A 14760-nucleotide genomic window follows, 5' to 3' on the forward strand; every position below is an offset into this window, starting at 1 on the left:
CCATCAGAAAATATAAGGCACACTCAGACTTGTGAAGCCAGGTGGAGACGATACCCCGTACCTACCCGATACTTGTATCTGCAATATCCTGCATCACCGAACCACACGTGCATATATACAATATAGAAAACACGGTATACACACCGATGAAGGAAAATCACGACATTCCATGCCTCACCGAAATGAGTGAAGGAAAATCGTCCCCTTGCATCCAATACACTTGCAGACACACAACATAGAATTCCACATTGCATAAATAAAGTAAAATGTCAGTACATAGCAATAATCCATAAAATGCCATAAATCACAAGTACTGAAATACTGCAAATAAATTATGCATCTCATATCCAGATAAAGCATGAAATAATGTCATAAAAATCTGAATAACACATCATGGTAATGTATCCACTGAAAACAAACAATAATAAACTATGAGTCTAAAGAGTTCAAACGAGTAGGGGTACTACATGGTAGATAGATTTCCTAAAATGGTGCATTTCATACCCTGCAAGAAAACTAGTGATGCCACTAACATTGCAAATTTGTTCTTTAAAGAAGTAGTGAGATTTCATGGAATTCCCAAAAGTATCATTTCTGATAGGGATACTAAGTTTGTGGGTCATTTTGGGAGGACCCTATGGAAGAAATTGGGCACAAATCTGAGTTTTATTTCTGCTTACCACCCCCAAACGAATGGTCAAACAGAGCTTGTTAATCGAAGCCTTGGTAATATGTTGAGATGTCTTGTTGAAAAAACACCGAGTACTTGGGATCTAGATCTGGCTCAAGATGGGTTTGCATTTAATGATTCTCCTAATCGCAATACTAGATTTAGTCCATTCTATGTTGTATATGGTATGCATCCAAGGGGAGTGTTTGAATTGAGAGATCTTGTTGATATGAACAAGCGTAGTGCAGCAAGTGAAGAGTTTGCTAAACTCATACATGATCTACATGAAGAGGTCAAGATGAACATTGAATCTAGTAATCAGCAGTATAAATAGCATGTTGACAAGAAACGAAGGGAACTTCATTTTCAGATTGGAGACCTTGTCTTCGCTCATCTTCGTAAAGAGAGGTTTCCTACTAGTGTTTACAATAAACTTCAGATGAAGAAAGTAGGTCCTTGTAAAGTTCCCAAAAAATTCTCTGTTGATGCATATGAAATAGCTCTGCCTTCAAATTTGAGCATCTCCCCTATTTTTAATGTAGCAGATCTTTATCCATATAGAGGAGATGGATAGGAAGATGTAGTTGAGACAGAGATACTATTCAGTCTAGAACAACAAGGAACTACTTCCACTCCATCAAAAATAGAATGCATTCTTTATAAACAATTGTTGAAGAAGACAGGGCAAAAAGTATTTCAAATATTTGTTTAAGTGGCAGCCTCGTCTCATGGAGGATTCTTCTTGGCTCACTAAACCAGAGATCATTCAGCTAGGTCATACTATTTCAAATCTCATGAGTAGGAGCTCATGATTCTTTCTCTGCCTGAGGTGTTTGATGCAGGGACATCCCCTTTCCTTGGTTTTTTGGTGTTTTGTTTTCTTTCAATTCTCGTTTTGGTTTTGTTTTTTTTTTGTTTTATTCCTATCGCAATTTCTTCATGTTCCTGTCACAAGTTTGTTTGTGTTGGTTCATGTTCTGGCTCTTGTCTTAACCGTGACAAGAAGTTGTGTTTGCAACTGAGTTCAATGACCTGAGTAACAATTGGCATTTGCACACGTTGGCAGTCAGTTACCTTGGCCATGTTGGTAGCCATTAATCAACCAAAAGAAACTTCCCTCTATAAGAATGGAGTTTGTTGATGAGTTGGGGGTTGGTCAGTCTAGGACAAGCATTGGTCGATTCACACAAAGCAGAGTGGTTTGTTGGTCATGGAGACAAGAACCAATCAAAGCATAGAATAAACTAACTAGAGTTAATGGTCAATCGGCCAATTAGGGAAGAAGGCCATAGCAGCCTGTAAAAGGTTTTATGTTCATGCATTTTTATATTGCAAACAGACTAACACCCCTGAGGGGTCGAATAACTCTTAGTTTGTTTTGAACATTGTGTAAGGAGAAAGTTTTTGTTCATCGTTCTCTATATGGAACTAAGTTTTGTTTCCTATCACATTTGGGAACAGAATGTTATGTAAATGATTCTCAGGTTCAAACATTGTGTAGTTGATTCACGGGTTAATTATAGAACTTCCTATCATTATTGCTCTGTCTAATTACTTGTGAGTTCTTGTGTGTGTTCTATTGATTTAGTGATCAGCAAGGTGTACCATCAAGTTTTGGTGTTGGGTTTGTTGTAGATGGAATCAATTGTTGGTACTAACACAACTCAATGTAATCATGGTGTGATATCTAATCCTTTGAAATGCCTTTAGAAGATTTGGGATCTAAGGTTTTGGATGCACAAAAGCATTATGCCCAAATTATTTAAATATGCAAATTTAAATATCACTTGCAATTTTTTCTACAGCTTCATTCTTGGGTTTCATAACATTAGTTAATCCTTTCATAATCATTTGATACCCACGTTCCCAAGGGTTTTTTGTCATTACTTGTGAACTAATGATTGACTAAAATAAAAATTTGCTTAAAGTCTATGATCTTAGGGGAAGGTAGTCTAATTGATGAAGCCATGGTACTCGAATTTTAATCCCATTTTAGAAAATATTGTCTAAAATTTATGTATGGTGTGTTTATCTTATCTTCCATTATAGTTTTGGGTCAATTTTAGTTTAGGATCTGTGGACAATACTCTCAATTATTTTTTTATTCGTTTCTTAAAAAATAATAGCTTGACATATCTTACCTTTTTCTCTCATTCAAGTTGAAATTGATGTCTCCAAGGGCTTAAAGTGGAGGATCAAATTTGGAAATAATTAAGTTAGATTATCAAAAGTTGGTGTTTGGTGTTATAGATAGTTCTCCTTGAGAAAAGTCCAATTCTCGTTGTCATGATACATGGTGGAAAGATATAAATCATTCTAATTCATTAGTTCGAGGGAAGTCAAGATGTCTCTAAAGTCTCTACCTTTGGTTGGGGTGCATCCTCCTTTATATGCTCCCACTTCTTTAACCCTTCCTTCTCTTGAATTTGCTAAAGTATACCTCCAAAGGATTATTCTGCTAAGACGGGCTTAGAGGTTCCTAATTGACTTTCAGGTCTCTCTTTGGCCTTCCCTTTTTGGGTTTCTTTTCAACCTCCTTAGTTGCATTCCAAGAAGCATGCTTTAGTAGCATTGACTACCTCTTCTTGAACCTCCCCCTTAGATTATCAAGAAATATGTCCTCTTCTACATCTTCCTTGTGGCTTGTGGCTTTTGATTCCTCTTATGGGCCTGTCAATTGTTAACAAGTTCTTGATGTCTTGGGTGGGTATAATTGTGATTAGGATGTCTAGACAATATATTGTATAAAAAAATCTAGAAAGAAGGAATATTTTCAATTAGTTTTAAGATCTTTTAAGACTCAACGTTATGTCCTTGGGCTTTTTTTTCCTACAACACCTTTATTTGGATTGATCATGAAGGCCTCTTGTATGTCATTTATGTGACTCTATTCTCTCATACTTATTTTTTAGGTTGGGGCTTAATAATAGATTCCTAGAATTTATCTAAAAATATATTACTCAAATGATAATGACCTAATACATAAGATTCATTTTCCATAATAAATAACTAAATAAAAAATAATCTGCCCCATTATCCTAAAACTAAATAATCTAATATTCAAATGTCATCATAATTTAAAATATCAAGGTCATTTAAAGTGGGTATTGCACTAAATGATTCAATAATGAATTTTAAAAAAATTTCATTTATACAATATTTCAACGCACATATAAATACATTTCACACTAAATTGATCAAAATAAAAATTAATAAGACAAAAATTGTCATAAATCAAGACAAAAATTTGAATTTGAAAATTTAAAAGTCAAATTTATATCCAAAATGTAAACTAGATCCACACCTAAAAATTGTTCTTGGAAAGAAATAAACAATTAATGATTGAAACTTATTCACGTCTTTAAAAAAAAGTGATCTTATAAAGAAATAAACAATTAACTATCGAAATTCATCCACACCTAAAGAATTGAATTGATCTTGTCTAAGGAAAACTGATCGAATTGATCTTGTCACGGAATAAACAATTAACTGATCGAAATTCATCTCTCGGAATATGAAAGATAAGATCAAAGTAACCACCAACATTGACAGATACATACCACTTATATCGATCGTACCAACCAAAATAATCCAAAAAGGGAAAAAAACATTAGGTACCCTTACAATATTTTAAAGAGCAGTTATGGTAAACTCACATATAATACAGCCTTTGAACAAGTCACCGTTGAATGGAAAAGCCCCTGGTTTCATGCATCAAATTCCAGAACATGGGTTAAGTCCAATTGACAGCGATTTGAACCAAAAAAAATTAAAAAAGATGTCTGCCTTTACCTTTCCACCATAATACGTTTGCCTTGGAAGGTTTTCTGTTAATCCTTTTTTTCTTAAATGATTACGTAATTTGCTTGGTTTATTCGATGAGCCAATTTAGTTCATGATGGAGTTGTTGAAAGTATATAATATATCCACTTATACTTAGCTGTTGTCATGGTAACGCCTACTCCAAACAAACTCGTGATAACACATATTCTACTTACCAACTACGCCTATTCTTTAATAATTTGACTCTTTCTTAAAGTATATCCCTTATGATAAGCATTGTGAAGAAAATAGTCTATAAATGGTCTGTACCGGTGCGATTTGTGGGATTTGAGAAACACAATTTCTCAATTGGAATTTCTTTGCTGATCAGCTATCTATGATGAAGTTTGAGAAATGGCTGGTTCAGAGGATGGTTTTCATCTTCACTTTGCTGGTGATTGTGAATGGCCAGACTGATACCTGTACTGGGAACTCTCAAGTCTTTTCAAGCTTGAATGCTTCTGCTTTACCATTTGATAAATCGGCCCTGCATTGCAGTTCTGTTTGGAGTAGTTACAATTATGTCTTAAGGGTATGTCTACTTTCAGCATTATGTTTTTTAATTTTCTTCTTGTTAATGGATAATAGTTTGGAGTACCATGTCAATGGAAATGTTTTAAGGTTTAATGGGTCGTCTGTATATGGCAATCCACTTAGAATATCGATAATCTTTTTTATAGAGGATTTTATATTGTCATAAAATTACATTGTTATTTGGTATGGGAGTACAAGTTTATGTTGATATTTTTGATTAAGAGTGAAGAATGGAGGGGTATCCATTCGGTCAAAGTCACCTATCACGTTTGGTACGGGAGCATGAGTCTATGTTGATGTTTTTGTAACTGAGAGTCAAAAATTGAGGGGGGTATCCATTCCGTCAAAGTCACCCACGAAATAATCTCAACCTGATCCCTTATATCATACCTTTGGAGGTTTGACCTTGATAAATGGAGTAATCGAAGAACATACCATTTTCCCATCAATTATACTCAACCAATTAAACCACAACCTTTTGATAACATCAACCATTTGATTATATGGAAAAAGATGTAAAATTCATAATAGATTTATATTGTTTAAGAGATAATTAAGAAATGAATCACTGTGCTGGTCGTTGTGAATGGCCAGTCTGATACCTGTACTGGGAACTCACAAGTCTTTTCAAGCTTGAATGCTTCTGCTTTACCATTTGGTAAATCGGTCCTGCATTGCAGTCCTGTTTGGAGTAGTTGCAATTATGTCTTAAGCGTATGTCTACTTTCAGCATTATGTTTTTTAATTTTCTTCTTGTTAATGAATAATAGTTTGCAGTGCCATGCCAATGGAAATGTTTTAAGGTTTAATGGATTGCCTGTATATGGCAAACCACTTGAATATCAGCAATCTTTTTATGAAAAAGATTTTATATTGTTCATAAAATTATTTTGTTATTTGGTATGGAAGTGTAAGTTTATGTTGATATTTTTAAATTTTTTTGATTTGAGTGAAGGGATTGAAAGGGTATTCATTCAGTAAAAGTCATCCATGATGTTTGGTACGGGAGCACGAGTCTATGTTGATGAATTTTTTACTGACAGTCAAGGATTGAGGGGCGTATCCATTCCGTCAGAATCACCCATGAGATAATCTCAGCCTCATTCCTTATATCATACTTTTGGGGGTTTGAACTTGGTGGATAGAGTAATCCAGAAACATACCATTACCCCCATCAATTGTACTCAACCAATTAAACCACAACCACCCTTTGATAACATCAACAATTTAATTATGTTAAAAAAAACTGTAAAATTCATAATAGATTTATATTGTGTAAGAGGCAATTAAGAAATGAATGACAGTTTTGTCAAATTTTAGTACTAGGCTACTAATTTGATGAAGGTAAAGTTAAATTTATAGGTTCCAACCTGTTCAGCAGGCCTACTTGGGAATATGGGAACCGCTTAGGATCAAACTTGGATTATATATAGATGATAATGCCAATCCACCTATTACCTTGAGGTAATACTCCCTATTTTTCATGAATTAGATTGGAGCGAATCTTACCAATCCATCTAAGGATTCCCCTGTTCCTCCAACTAAGCTTCTAGTATGCATAGCCTTGAGAATCCCACACCTCGAGGTGGTACCCTTGTTTCTTCTGACCAAGTTTTGACTTTGGAGTATGGGACTTCTTTTTTTTCCCTCAATTTGAGTTAGTGAGGCCAAGTGCTCAATCTCTATCTCAGAGTCTGAGACTGATTAGAATACCAGAGCTCAAGGTTGTTCTGTGGAGATTTTCTTCGAAAGCAGAATGTATACCGGTTGCCCAAGGCTAGGGATTTCCCAGGCAACTTGGAGATTAGGACAAGGCAGTACTTGCTCTTCTATCTGTTGTATGGCAGGGGAAAACTATTTTTGGAATGATATTATGATTCATCCCAGATGTCATGTATCAATTAGAAAGGACCTTATTTAGAGGGAAGATGGGGCAGAATTATTTAAGATAATCCTGTAAAGGCAACTTGTATTGTGTTGTAGATCTTGATTTGCACTACTAAATACCATCATTTCATTAGAGTGATAAAATTCAATGTAATAGATCCTCTTCTGCTGGGTATGACTTTCTGCATTCCATTCCTGATTAGATCGTAACTCCAGTATTCCAAAGAGTGAGTCAAAGTCCTTATTCCTCTTAGAGAATTACCCACCTAAGGGTAAATTGTTCTGATTTTTGGGAAGTGAAAATAGGTGTAATAGATTTCTTTTGGTGATATTGTTCTAAATTGGTTTTCTATCATCTATCAACTGCTTTGTCTTCAGATTTATATGCTCTTTTCTATATAAAATTGTCATTTTAGCATTAAAATGTTAAACTGTAGTTAATTCATGCATAACGATTCTTTCAAAGCTCTTCTGTGAAAACATTCTCCAGCAGGGTATTCAAAGCCAGAGGCCACCCGATTCCTGTGACTTAGAATTACACCTTATCACAGGAAGGATTGACCCAGCTAATTGAATGGTAAAATCCAATAATCCCACCTCTGCATACCCAGCAATATTAATTGAACTACTCAGGCAGCCTTTGTCTCAAATCTGAAGTTTGGAGAAGTAATTGTATTAGGACAGATAATTGCCCAACAATTTTGGTGTAATAGCAGATCAAATGCTTGACTGATTCATGCGCTTGGACTTCTACCTGCACCACCTCAATTAATTATGCCCATTCATTAATGCATCTTCAAAGTCTGCTGACGAGGGCTATCCATCGACTTGATGAATGGTGTGTTTGCGTAGTTTTTCCCTGTTGTTTGTGTAGGCTAGGTTTTGTGTTAAAGGCTAATAGCAAACAGGTGATTTCTCACTATACTTTCCCTGTCCTTATTTAATTTTGTCTGCTGTGGGATGGTGCTCTGTAATTTTGCGCTTTTTCATCTATCACAATTAATATTTTCTAATCGTTACAAATGTTGCAGAATTCAGTCTTTGTCATGAATGGAAAAATTGTTCTTGTACTGAAATTGGCAATAGATTTCTATGCATATTTTTATTTCTGCTTCAGTTGTGTGAATTGTGAACCAAATGCCCTATTTTATTGCAGTATTCACAGAACAGCACAAATATATGGAGCTTCGTACTCTCTGCAACAAACAGGCAAAGCTGGATCGGAATAGGGTTTTCAAGCAGTGGTTCCATGGTGGGGTCTAGTGCAATCGTGGGTTGGGTAGACCAAAGTGGTTCTGGAGCAGTTAAACAGTATTATCTTGGAGGCCAATCAACACAGGCAGTTAATCCAGATCAGGGGAACTTGAACATAGTTAATAACTACACAACTCTTATTGTTGAAGGATCTACTATTTACTTGGCCTTCCAACTACAATTCAGTACACCACTTACAGTGGCAAATATACTGTATGCTGTTGGACCTCAAAATAGTTTCCCAGATTCTAATTACAGATTGACCGAACATCAGGCAAAAGTTGCAACTGTATTTGACTTCTCCACAGGTACTCTGGACTGCTCATCAAATTTGCTTTGGGGTTTAAGAAATTTTGGTTTACAGATCTAATTATACCACATTGTTTCAGGCACAGAATTTTTTTAAAGAGATGTGTATCATATTACTCAAAGAAACTGAAAAAATTCATGAATCTTACCTCAGGGTTACATGAAAGGTCTCTTCACAGAAAGGCCACCATAGCTAATATAAGAGAGTCCTCCCTAGGGCTTTACTCAACATCCATGTTTATATCCATGCATTGGGCTTATAAGTAACCCCAATTCTTGTATGAACAATCTTTAGTTCCCCCGTAATGATCGAGACACGTCTTGTTGAAACATATTCCATAAATGGTGTTTTTTCTAAAGCTCTTGTCAAGTGTTCTGAAAGTATTAAAACTACTTAATAATTTATCAGCATTTTTTTTATATTTTTTTGATACCTTCAAATTAAAGTTAATATAGGTGAGAAAAAAATTACTCAAAATTATGAAGTTGAGTTCACATAGTTTTTCATTGTAATTGTGATATTTATTTTTTATGGAGTAATTTTGGTCATTTATAATATAATTTATTTCTTCTTTTTATTTTGTTTTGTAGGTGCATCATCACAATCAAGCTCTACAGACAACCTTAGAAAAAGTCATGGAGTTCTAGGTCTTATAGGTTGGGGTATTCTTCTTCCTCTAGGTGTCATCATAGCTCGACATTTTCGACAATGGGATCCAGCTTGGTTCTATCTACATATTGGATTTCAAATGGCTGGATTCATCCTTGGCATTGCGGGAATATCTTTGGGATTTAAACTATCTAACCGCTTGAGTACTGATGTTGATACCCACAAAGCTATTGGAATAATTATGCTCGCAATAGGAGCCCTTCAGGTTTGTCTCTCCCCTATTTGATTTTCATCCATTTTAATTATTTGATTCTACAAGTATTCTTATTATGGGAGCATTATATGCATGTGTACATACACATACACACACATAGGCTTGTATGCATGCCCTTTTGAGCTATTCACACTAAGAGGAGGGAGCTTTGAGTGTTTGTTGGGAGACCAAGGCACTCCTACTTTTAGGGACATGAAATCTTCCTAGTTGTGAACCTTGATTTTGCTTTTGTAGTGTCCTATTTTGAGGACTTCAACATAATATTTAGTCATTTTTAATTTTGTGGGTCTAAAAGACCAATCACTTAGTTGACCTTGACTTTATCATGGGATTGAATTGACGAGTTGACTTGTATGATAATTGTCCTTCCATCCACACATGATTTATTTCTTGAACAAATGTTGTACTAGTACGATTATAAATCAACCATGTAGTAGCACATAAGACCTATAAGATAGAATTTGACCTACCATATTGTCCTAAATGTGTGTTTCACTTCATGTCAGGTTAATTTCTTTTACAAGAACTATGAAATAAATTAGAACATAACAAAATACAAAATTGAGAATACTTTTACCAAATGTTATACTAGTATGATTATAAATCAACCATGTAGTAGCACATAAGACATATAAGATAGAATTCGACCTACCATATTTTCCTAAATGTGTGTTTCACTTTAGTGTCAGGTTAATTATTTCTTTTACATGAACTATGAAATAAATTAGAATATAACAAAATTTAAAATTGAGAATACTTTTACCTAATTGACAACAAGTACAAGAGATAGAAACTAAAATTGGAAATAGAATTAAGCTATGGAAAATTTTGAGAAATGGAACAAAAGCACCTACAAAATATTTAGATCTAGGTGAAAAAAAGAATCAAGGGGCAAAAAATAAGGTCATAGAAAATTTCGATCTCATTGTGAGAAGTTTTGAAAATCTAATGTTGATGGTTGATAAAATTTTATTTCATTGTCTAGCATGCATTGACATTGTTGCCACCCTTGGATACTATTGCTTGAAAATTTTTGGGACCAGTGACCTTCCTAGGCACTAATGTCTTAGTACCAAAAGGTCTTCAATTTTTTCAATTGGTCACCAAAAAATTCTAATAGCTTTCCTACTTGCAAATTCCATATGTTGCACTTTAGAATCAAAATACTTTTAGTAGAATTTGGGGAGAAGATGAAAAGGGTGTGTTATTTGGTAGAATACCCTAGTTATTACTCCTAAGACGACATTTTTAGCCTCAATAGTAACACTATGGGAAGATATAAGTGTGTGAAACCTGGTGAAAGTGTTAATGGTGGTGTGTTCAAAGATTGGGATTCCTAAAACACAACCTCTATGGATAATTATAGGCTATGTTGGTGTGTGAGTGATAGAGAGTAGTTGAAGGAGATCATAAAAATAAGGAAAAGGAGCCCTCATATGAAAGGAAATAGACTATAAATTTGCAATGTAAGTGTTTGAATAGAGGGGTGTAGGATAGTGTTTCACTATAGAATGGGAAACGAGAAATCTATGGATTCAAGGATGAAATGAGAGGATCATATGAGAGAAATTATGGAGGAGAGAAATCATAAGAAAATTATGCTTTTACTGTCTCTACTTAGACTCCCAATCTACAATCTTCAAAGATGTTTGTTTCCCTACATGAAAAATGGAGTTCTCTTGGTCACCTAGAAGTGTTTGAATACTTGTGTGAGAATCTGGGTGCTTTAGAATATTTTTCTTTTTCTAAACTAACAGAAGAAGGATAAAAACTAATTTTATAGGCATTTCTTAGTAAGGTAGTCATTGAAAATGTAGTAAGGATGAAAGTTAAAACAGTTTTTCAATTTCAAAACTTAAATTTGAACATAAACATGAGAACTATATTATTCTTAGTTTTTTGACACAAGAATAAAACCAATACCCATATCCTAAGTTATTCAAGTGTTCAAACTTTCAAGGATAACTAAGAAGGGGTTCCTCGGGTTGATTATCCATGTTTCATATTTTTGTGATCATTGAAAGGCTAGAAAAAATATTAAGTGAAGCAAAAACATGACTAGGAGATTGTACACCAAAATTATCTACAAATTTAATTAGCATTGGCCTAGAGTCCTTGAGCTCCAATATTAGCTTCAAGATTCTTGGAGTTACCTCCATGAGGTCAATATAGATATCTATTTACCCCTATGCTAGGGGTTTTTCATTATAGGTTTTTATTTTGTCTATGACCATGATGTCATGCTTTAATGTCAAACTTTTGTCTAGGGTCAACATTCTCACATTCATAGCTATAATATCCATTGTTTAACATTGACATTGAATCTTTAATTTTATGCATGTTTGAGTTGGGATGTGCAAGATCCTACTACAATTGTAGAGTCTTGCTATGAAGCTATTGGTTTAATGCATTGGGTAGTTATTTGACATCTAATTTAGCTGCTTCGATATTTTATGATGCAGCATTTGTTAATATCTTTGTGGATTTTGACATATCTAAGGATCTCCCTATAACTATTTTTCTTTAGGTGGTAGACCGCCTAGAGATTCAGCATTTGAACTATGAGGGTTTACCTTTCTATTATCAACATTTGGGCACTTGGTTGTAGATTTTCTTCCTTCTAAACATAAGGTTATTGGTGTAGCTTCATGATGGAATGATGCTCTCCCCCACCAATGTATGGCTAATGTTTCTCTTAGTGGTTCTCCCTCTACCATGTTGTTTTCGCACTACTTGGAAGTTCCTTTGGATCTATCCATGCCTACTCCTTTAGATTATAGGTTGTTTACTTCTACTAGACAGGTGGTTTATTATTTACTAGTCTCAAAAGCCCCATTTTTATAGCTACTAGAGATCGCTACCCTAGAAAGAAATACTCAAGACTCTCATTGTCATATGGAGTCTCTTGTTGATATGATGGATGTAGACTCCCCTCCTATGAAATCATATCACATTGGTGAGAGGTACATTGATCCTCGTATAGTTGCCAAACTCTTTGTTGTGAATGACAATGTCTCTTTGACCTTAGTGCATAAGAGGAAGAAAGGTCATTTAAAAAATATTTTGAAACCTCACAATTTGTTATTTCACTCTTAGCATAGAGGTCTAAGGGTGTCAAATCTAGTTTGAAAATTATGTAGTCTTGGTCCTATTTGGTCTTACAACATTGTTATCTTGTAGTGTTCCCACAATTGAATCATGTAGTGTTTGATGTGGATGTCCATTTATTAAATCACGTAGATATTATTAATGGTCTATGATATTAGTGTTTGATTATTACAGAACCTTTATCAAATGCTAGATTTTGTTGTTATGTATATTTTGATTTTTATAAAAGACTTTTAAAATATAATAAATCTTATAATACATTTGAATCAAATTGTTATTTCTTTTATAATTTATTTTTGTGTTTAACAAATAATATTGTTATTTATTATTTATATCATTTATGATAATAAAATTTTGTTGCAATTTCAGGTAGCTGCATTATTTATAAGGCCGCAAAAAGATTCAAAAATTCGAAAATATTGGAATTGGTACCATCATTGGTTTGGGCGGATTCTCCTTATTTTGGGTATTGCAAATATATTTTATGGAATTGATTTGGCAAATGCCGGAAGTTCATGGAACATTGGTTATGGCATTGCACTCGGACTTCTTGCTCTATCAATTTTACTTCTTGAGATAAAATTGTTTCTTTCAACTCCTCAAAAAACTACAAAGATTCCTCCTTCAACCTCGCCAACCTTTGACAATCATATATAAGTTTTTGTATAACACAATTCTATTTTGTAGAATACAGGAAAATAGTTAAACATTTCTATAACAGTTTTAGATGATTATTTAAATTTATCAGACATTTATTCTTTTGTATACATATTTTTAAAAGGAGTGAGAAACTTGTGTATCTATATTTGGATTTATTTTTTATATTTCATATATAATGAAACGATATCATGCTCATTAAACATAGTGGAAAATTTAGTGAAATGTAATCATGCTCATTAAAAATATAGGAAATTGAAATTGAAATTATACACATTATGATTCACTCTTAATTAATACATTCAAATATTTTATTATTTATTGTATAAATTGATTGTTTTTAGTCATATTTAATTATACATAACTGCATTTCATTTTGGAAAAGATTTCATTGTTATTAATCTAATTATTTTTAAAATGTATATATTGATTAAAATTATAAATGATTTTATTTTTATTTATTTAAGAATTATTTTATTTGCATAAGCTATATGGGAAAAAGGATGGATGAGTTTAAGGGGCTCTTCTATATCTTAGAAATGTACTTCAAAATAACTCTTAAATAGTTAAAATAAATATTATGTATTTCAGTTTTTTTTTTGTTAAATTAGTTATTTGTATTTATCAATTATCTTCAACAAAGTAATTGTTTGTACATTGTAATTGTAGATGCTAAAGTATATTTATCTTGATATATATATATATATATATATATATATATATATATATATATAAGACACGAAAAAATATATAAAATATAAATATATTTTTTAAAAATAAAATTAAAAATTAAAACATAATCAATATTGTATGTGGTTTTTGGATTTGATTGTGTAAAAAAAAAGTAAACATCAACGTTTCAAATCACACTCCATGATCTTACAACTCCTTGAGCTCTCTACATCCTGATGATGAATCAAGCAATGTGATTTGAAAAATTGATGTTTGAAAAAAAATTACACAATCAAATCCATAAACTACATTCAATATTTGAATAGATTGTGGATAGCTAATAGCTCTAAACATAATCAATTCTATATTTAAAAAAAAATAAAAAAATAAAATAATTGTTTTTTATTACGTGAAAAATAGATTTTGAAGGGACTCGAAACCCTTTACAAATCAAACATGGGATAGAACTCGACCTCTCAACAAAGAGGAGAGAGCCACAACCAAAAAATAGAGTCTGCCCCGAAAGACAGCAGGCAACCCAACCAAAGACAGGGCCAGAAAAACCAACCCAAACAACAAACTACAAGGGCCCTCAAGATTTACAACTGGCCTTGTGCGAATGAAGAGTCATATCAAAAGAAGGCTTGGACATCTTTAAATGCTTCCCCTCTATAGTAATCCATCCTTCTTCAACTTTAACTGCCGCAATAGACCAATCTGAAGAACCTAGCACCGATCTATCTGGAATGGAAAAAAGAGCAGCAATAGAGGGAGCAGCAACCGTCGTAGACACACGACCACATCCAGCAGATGGGGCAAAAGTTGTATCAACACGCGATGAAGCAGCCGGCAGGGTAAGAGACAGCAAACCATTTTCAGCAGAAGAGACAGCAACATCTTGTATCACAGCATCTTTAATCACAGAAACATCCTTTGTGGCATCCGAAGAATCTTTCATTGCCA

The 14760-nt window shown here is 33.6% G+C and overlaps 1 protein-coding gene and 1 long non-coding RNA gene across 2 annotated transcripts; one reads left to right on the top strand and one right to left on the bottom strand.

The window, feature by feature from the left end:
- Positions 1 to 4102: 4102 nt before the first annotated feature.
- On the bottom strand, positions 4103 to 8874 carry LOC131074689 (uncharacterized). Its single transcript, XR_009113104.2, has 2 exons — positions 8626 to 8874; positions 4103 to 4371 (listed from the first exon to the last, which is right to left on the bottom strand). It is a non-coding gene; the product is annotated as an uncharacterized LOC131074689 (long non-coding RNA).
- Positions 4531 to 13271, top strand: LOC131074688 (cytochrome b561 and DOMON domain-containing protein At3g07570). The gene is made up of 4 exons (XM_058011372.2): positions 4531 to 5024; positions 8070 to 8475; positions 9068 to 9351; positions 12838 to 13271. Exons 1-4 carry the CDS (start codon positions 4830 to 4832, stop codon positions 13123 to 13125), a joined length of 1173 nt encoding a protein of 390 aa, XP_057867355.2. The 5' UTR covers positions 4531 to 4829; the 3' UTR covers positions 13126 to 13271.
- The last annotated feature ends 1489 nt before the right edge of the window (positions 13272 to 14760 follow it).

Source organism: Cryptomeria japonica, chromosome 4 (genome assembly GCF_030272615.1).
Source record: "Cryptomeria japonica chromosome 4, Sugi_1.0, whole genome shotgun sequence".
Lineage (NCBI taxonomy): Eukaryota > Viridiplantae > Streptophyta > Pinopsida > Cupressales > Cupressaceae > Cryptomeria > Cryptomeria japonica.

Coding starts and splice junctions, on each gene's coding strand:
- LOC131074688 (XM_058011372.2), top strand. CDS start 4,830: ATGATGAAGTTTGAGAAATGGCTGGTTCAGAGGATGGTTTTCATCTTC. Junction 5,025..8,069: donor GTTACAATTATGTCTTAAGG/GTATGTCTACTT, acceptor ATTTTATTGCAG/TATTCACAGAACAGCACAAA. Junction 9,352..12,837: donor TCGCAATAGGAGCCCTTCAG/GTTTGTCTCTCC, acceptor TTGCAATTTCAG/GTAGCTGCATTATTTATAAG.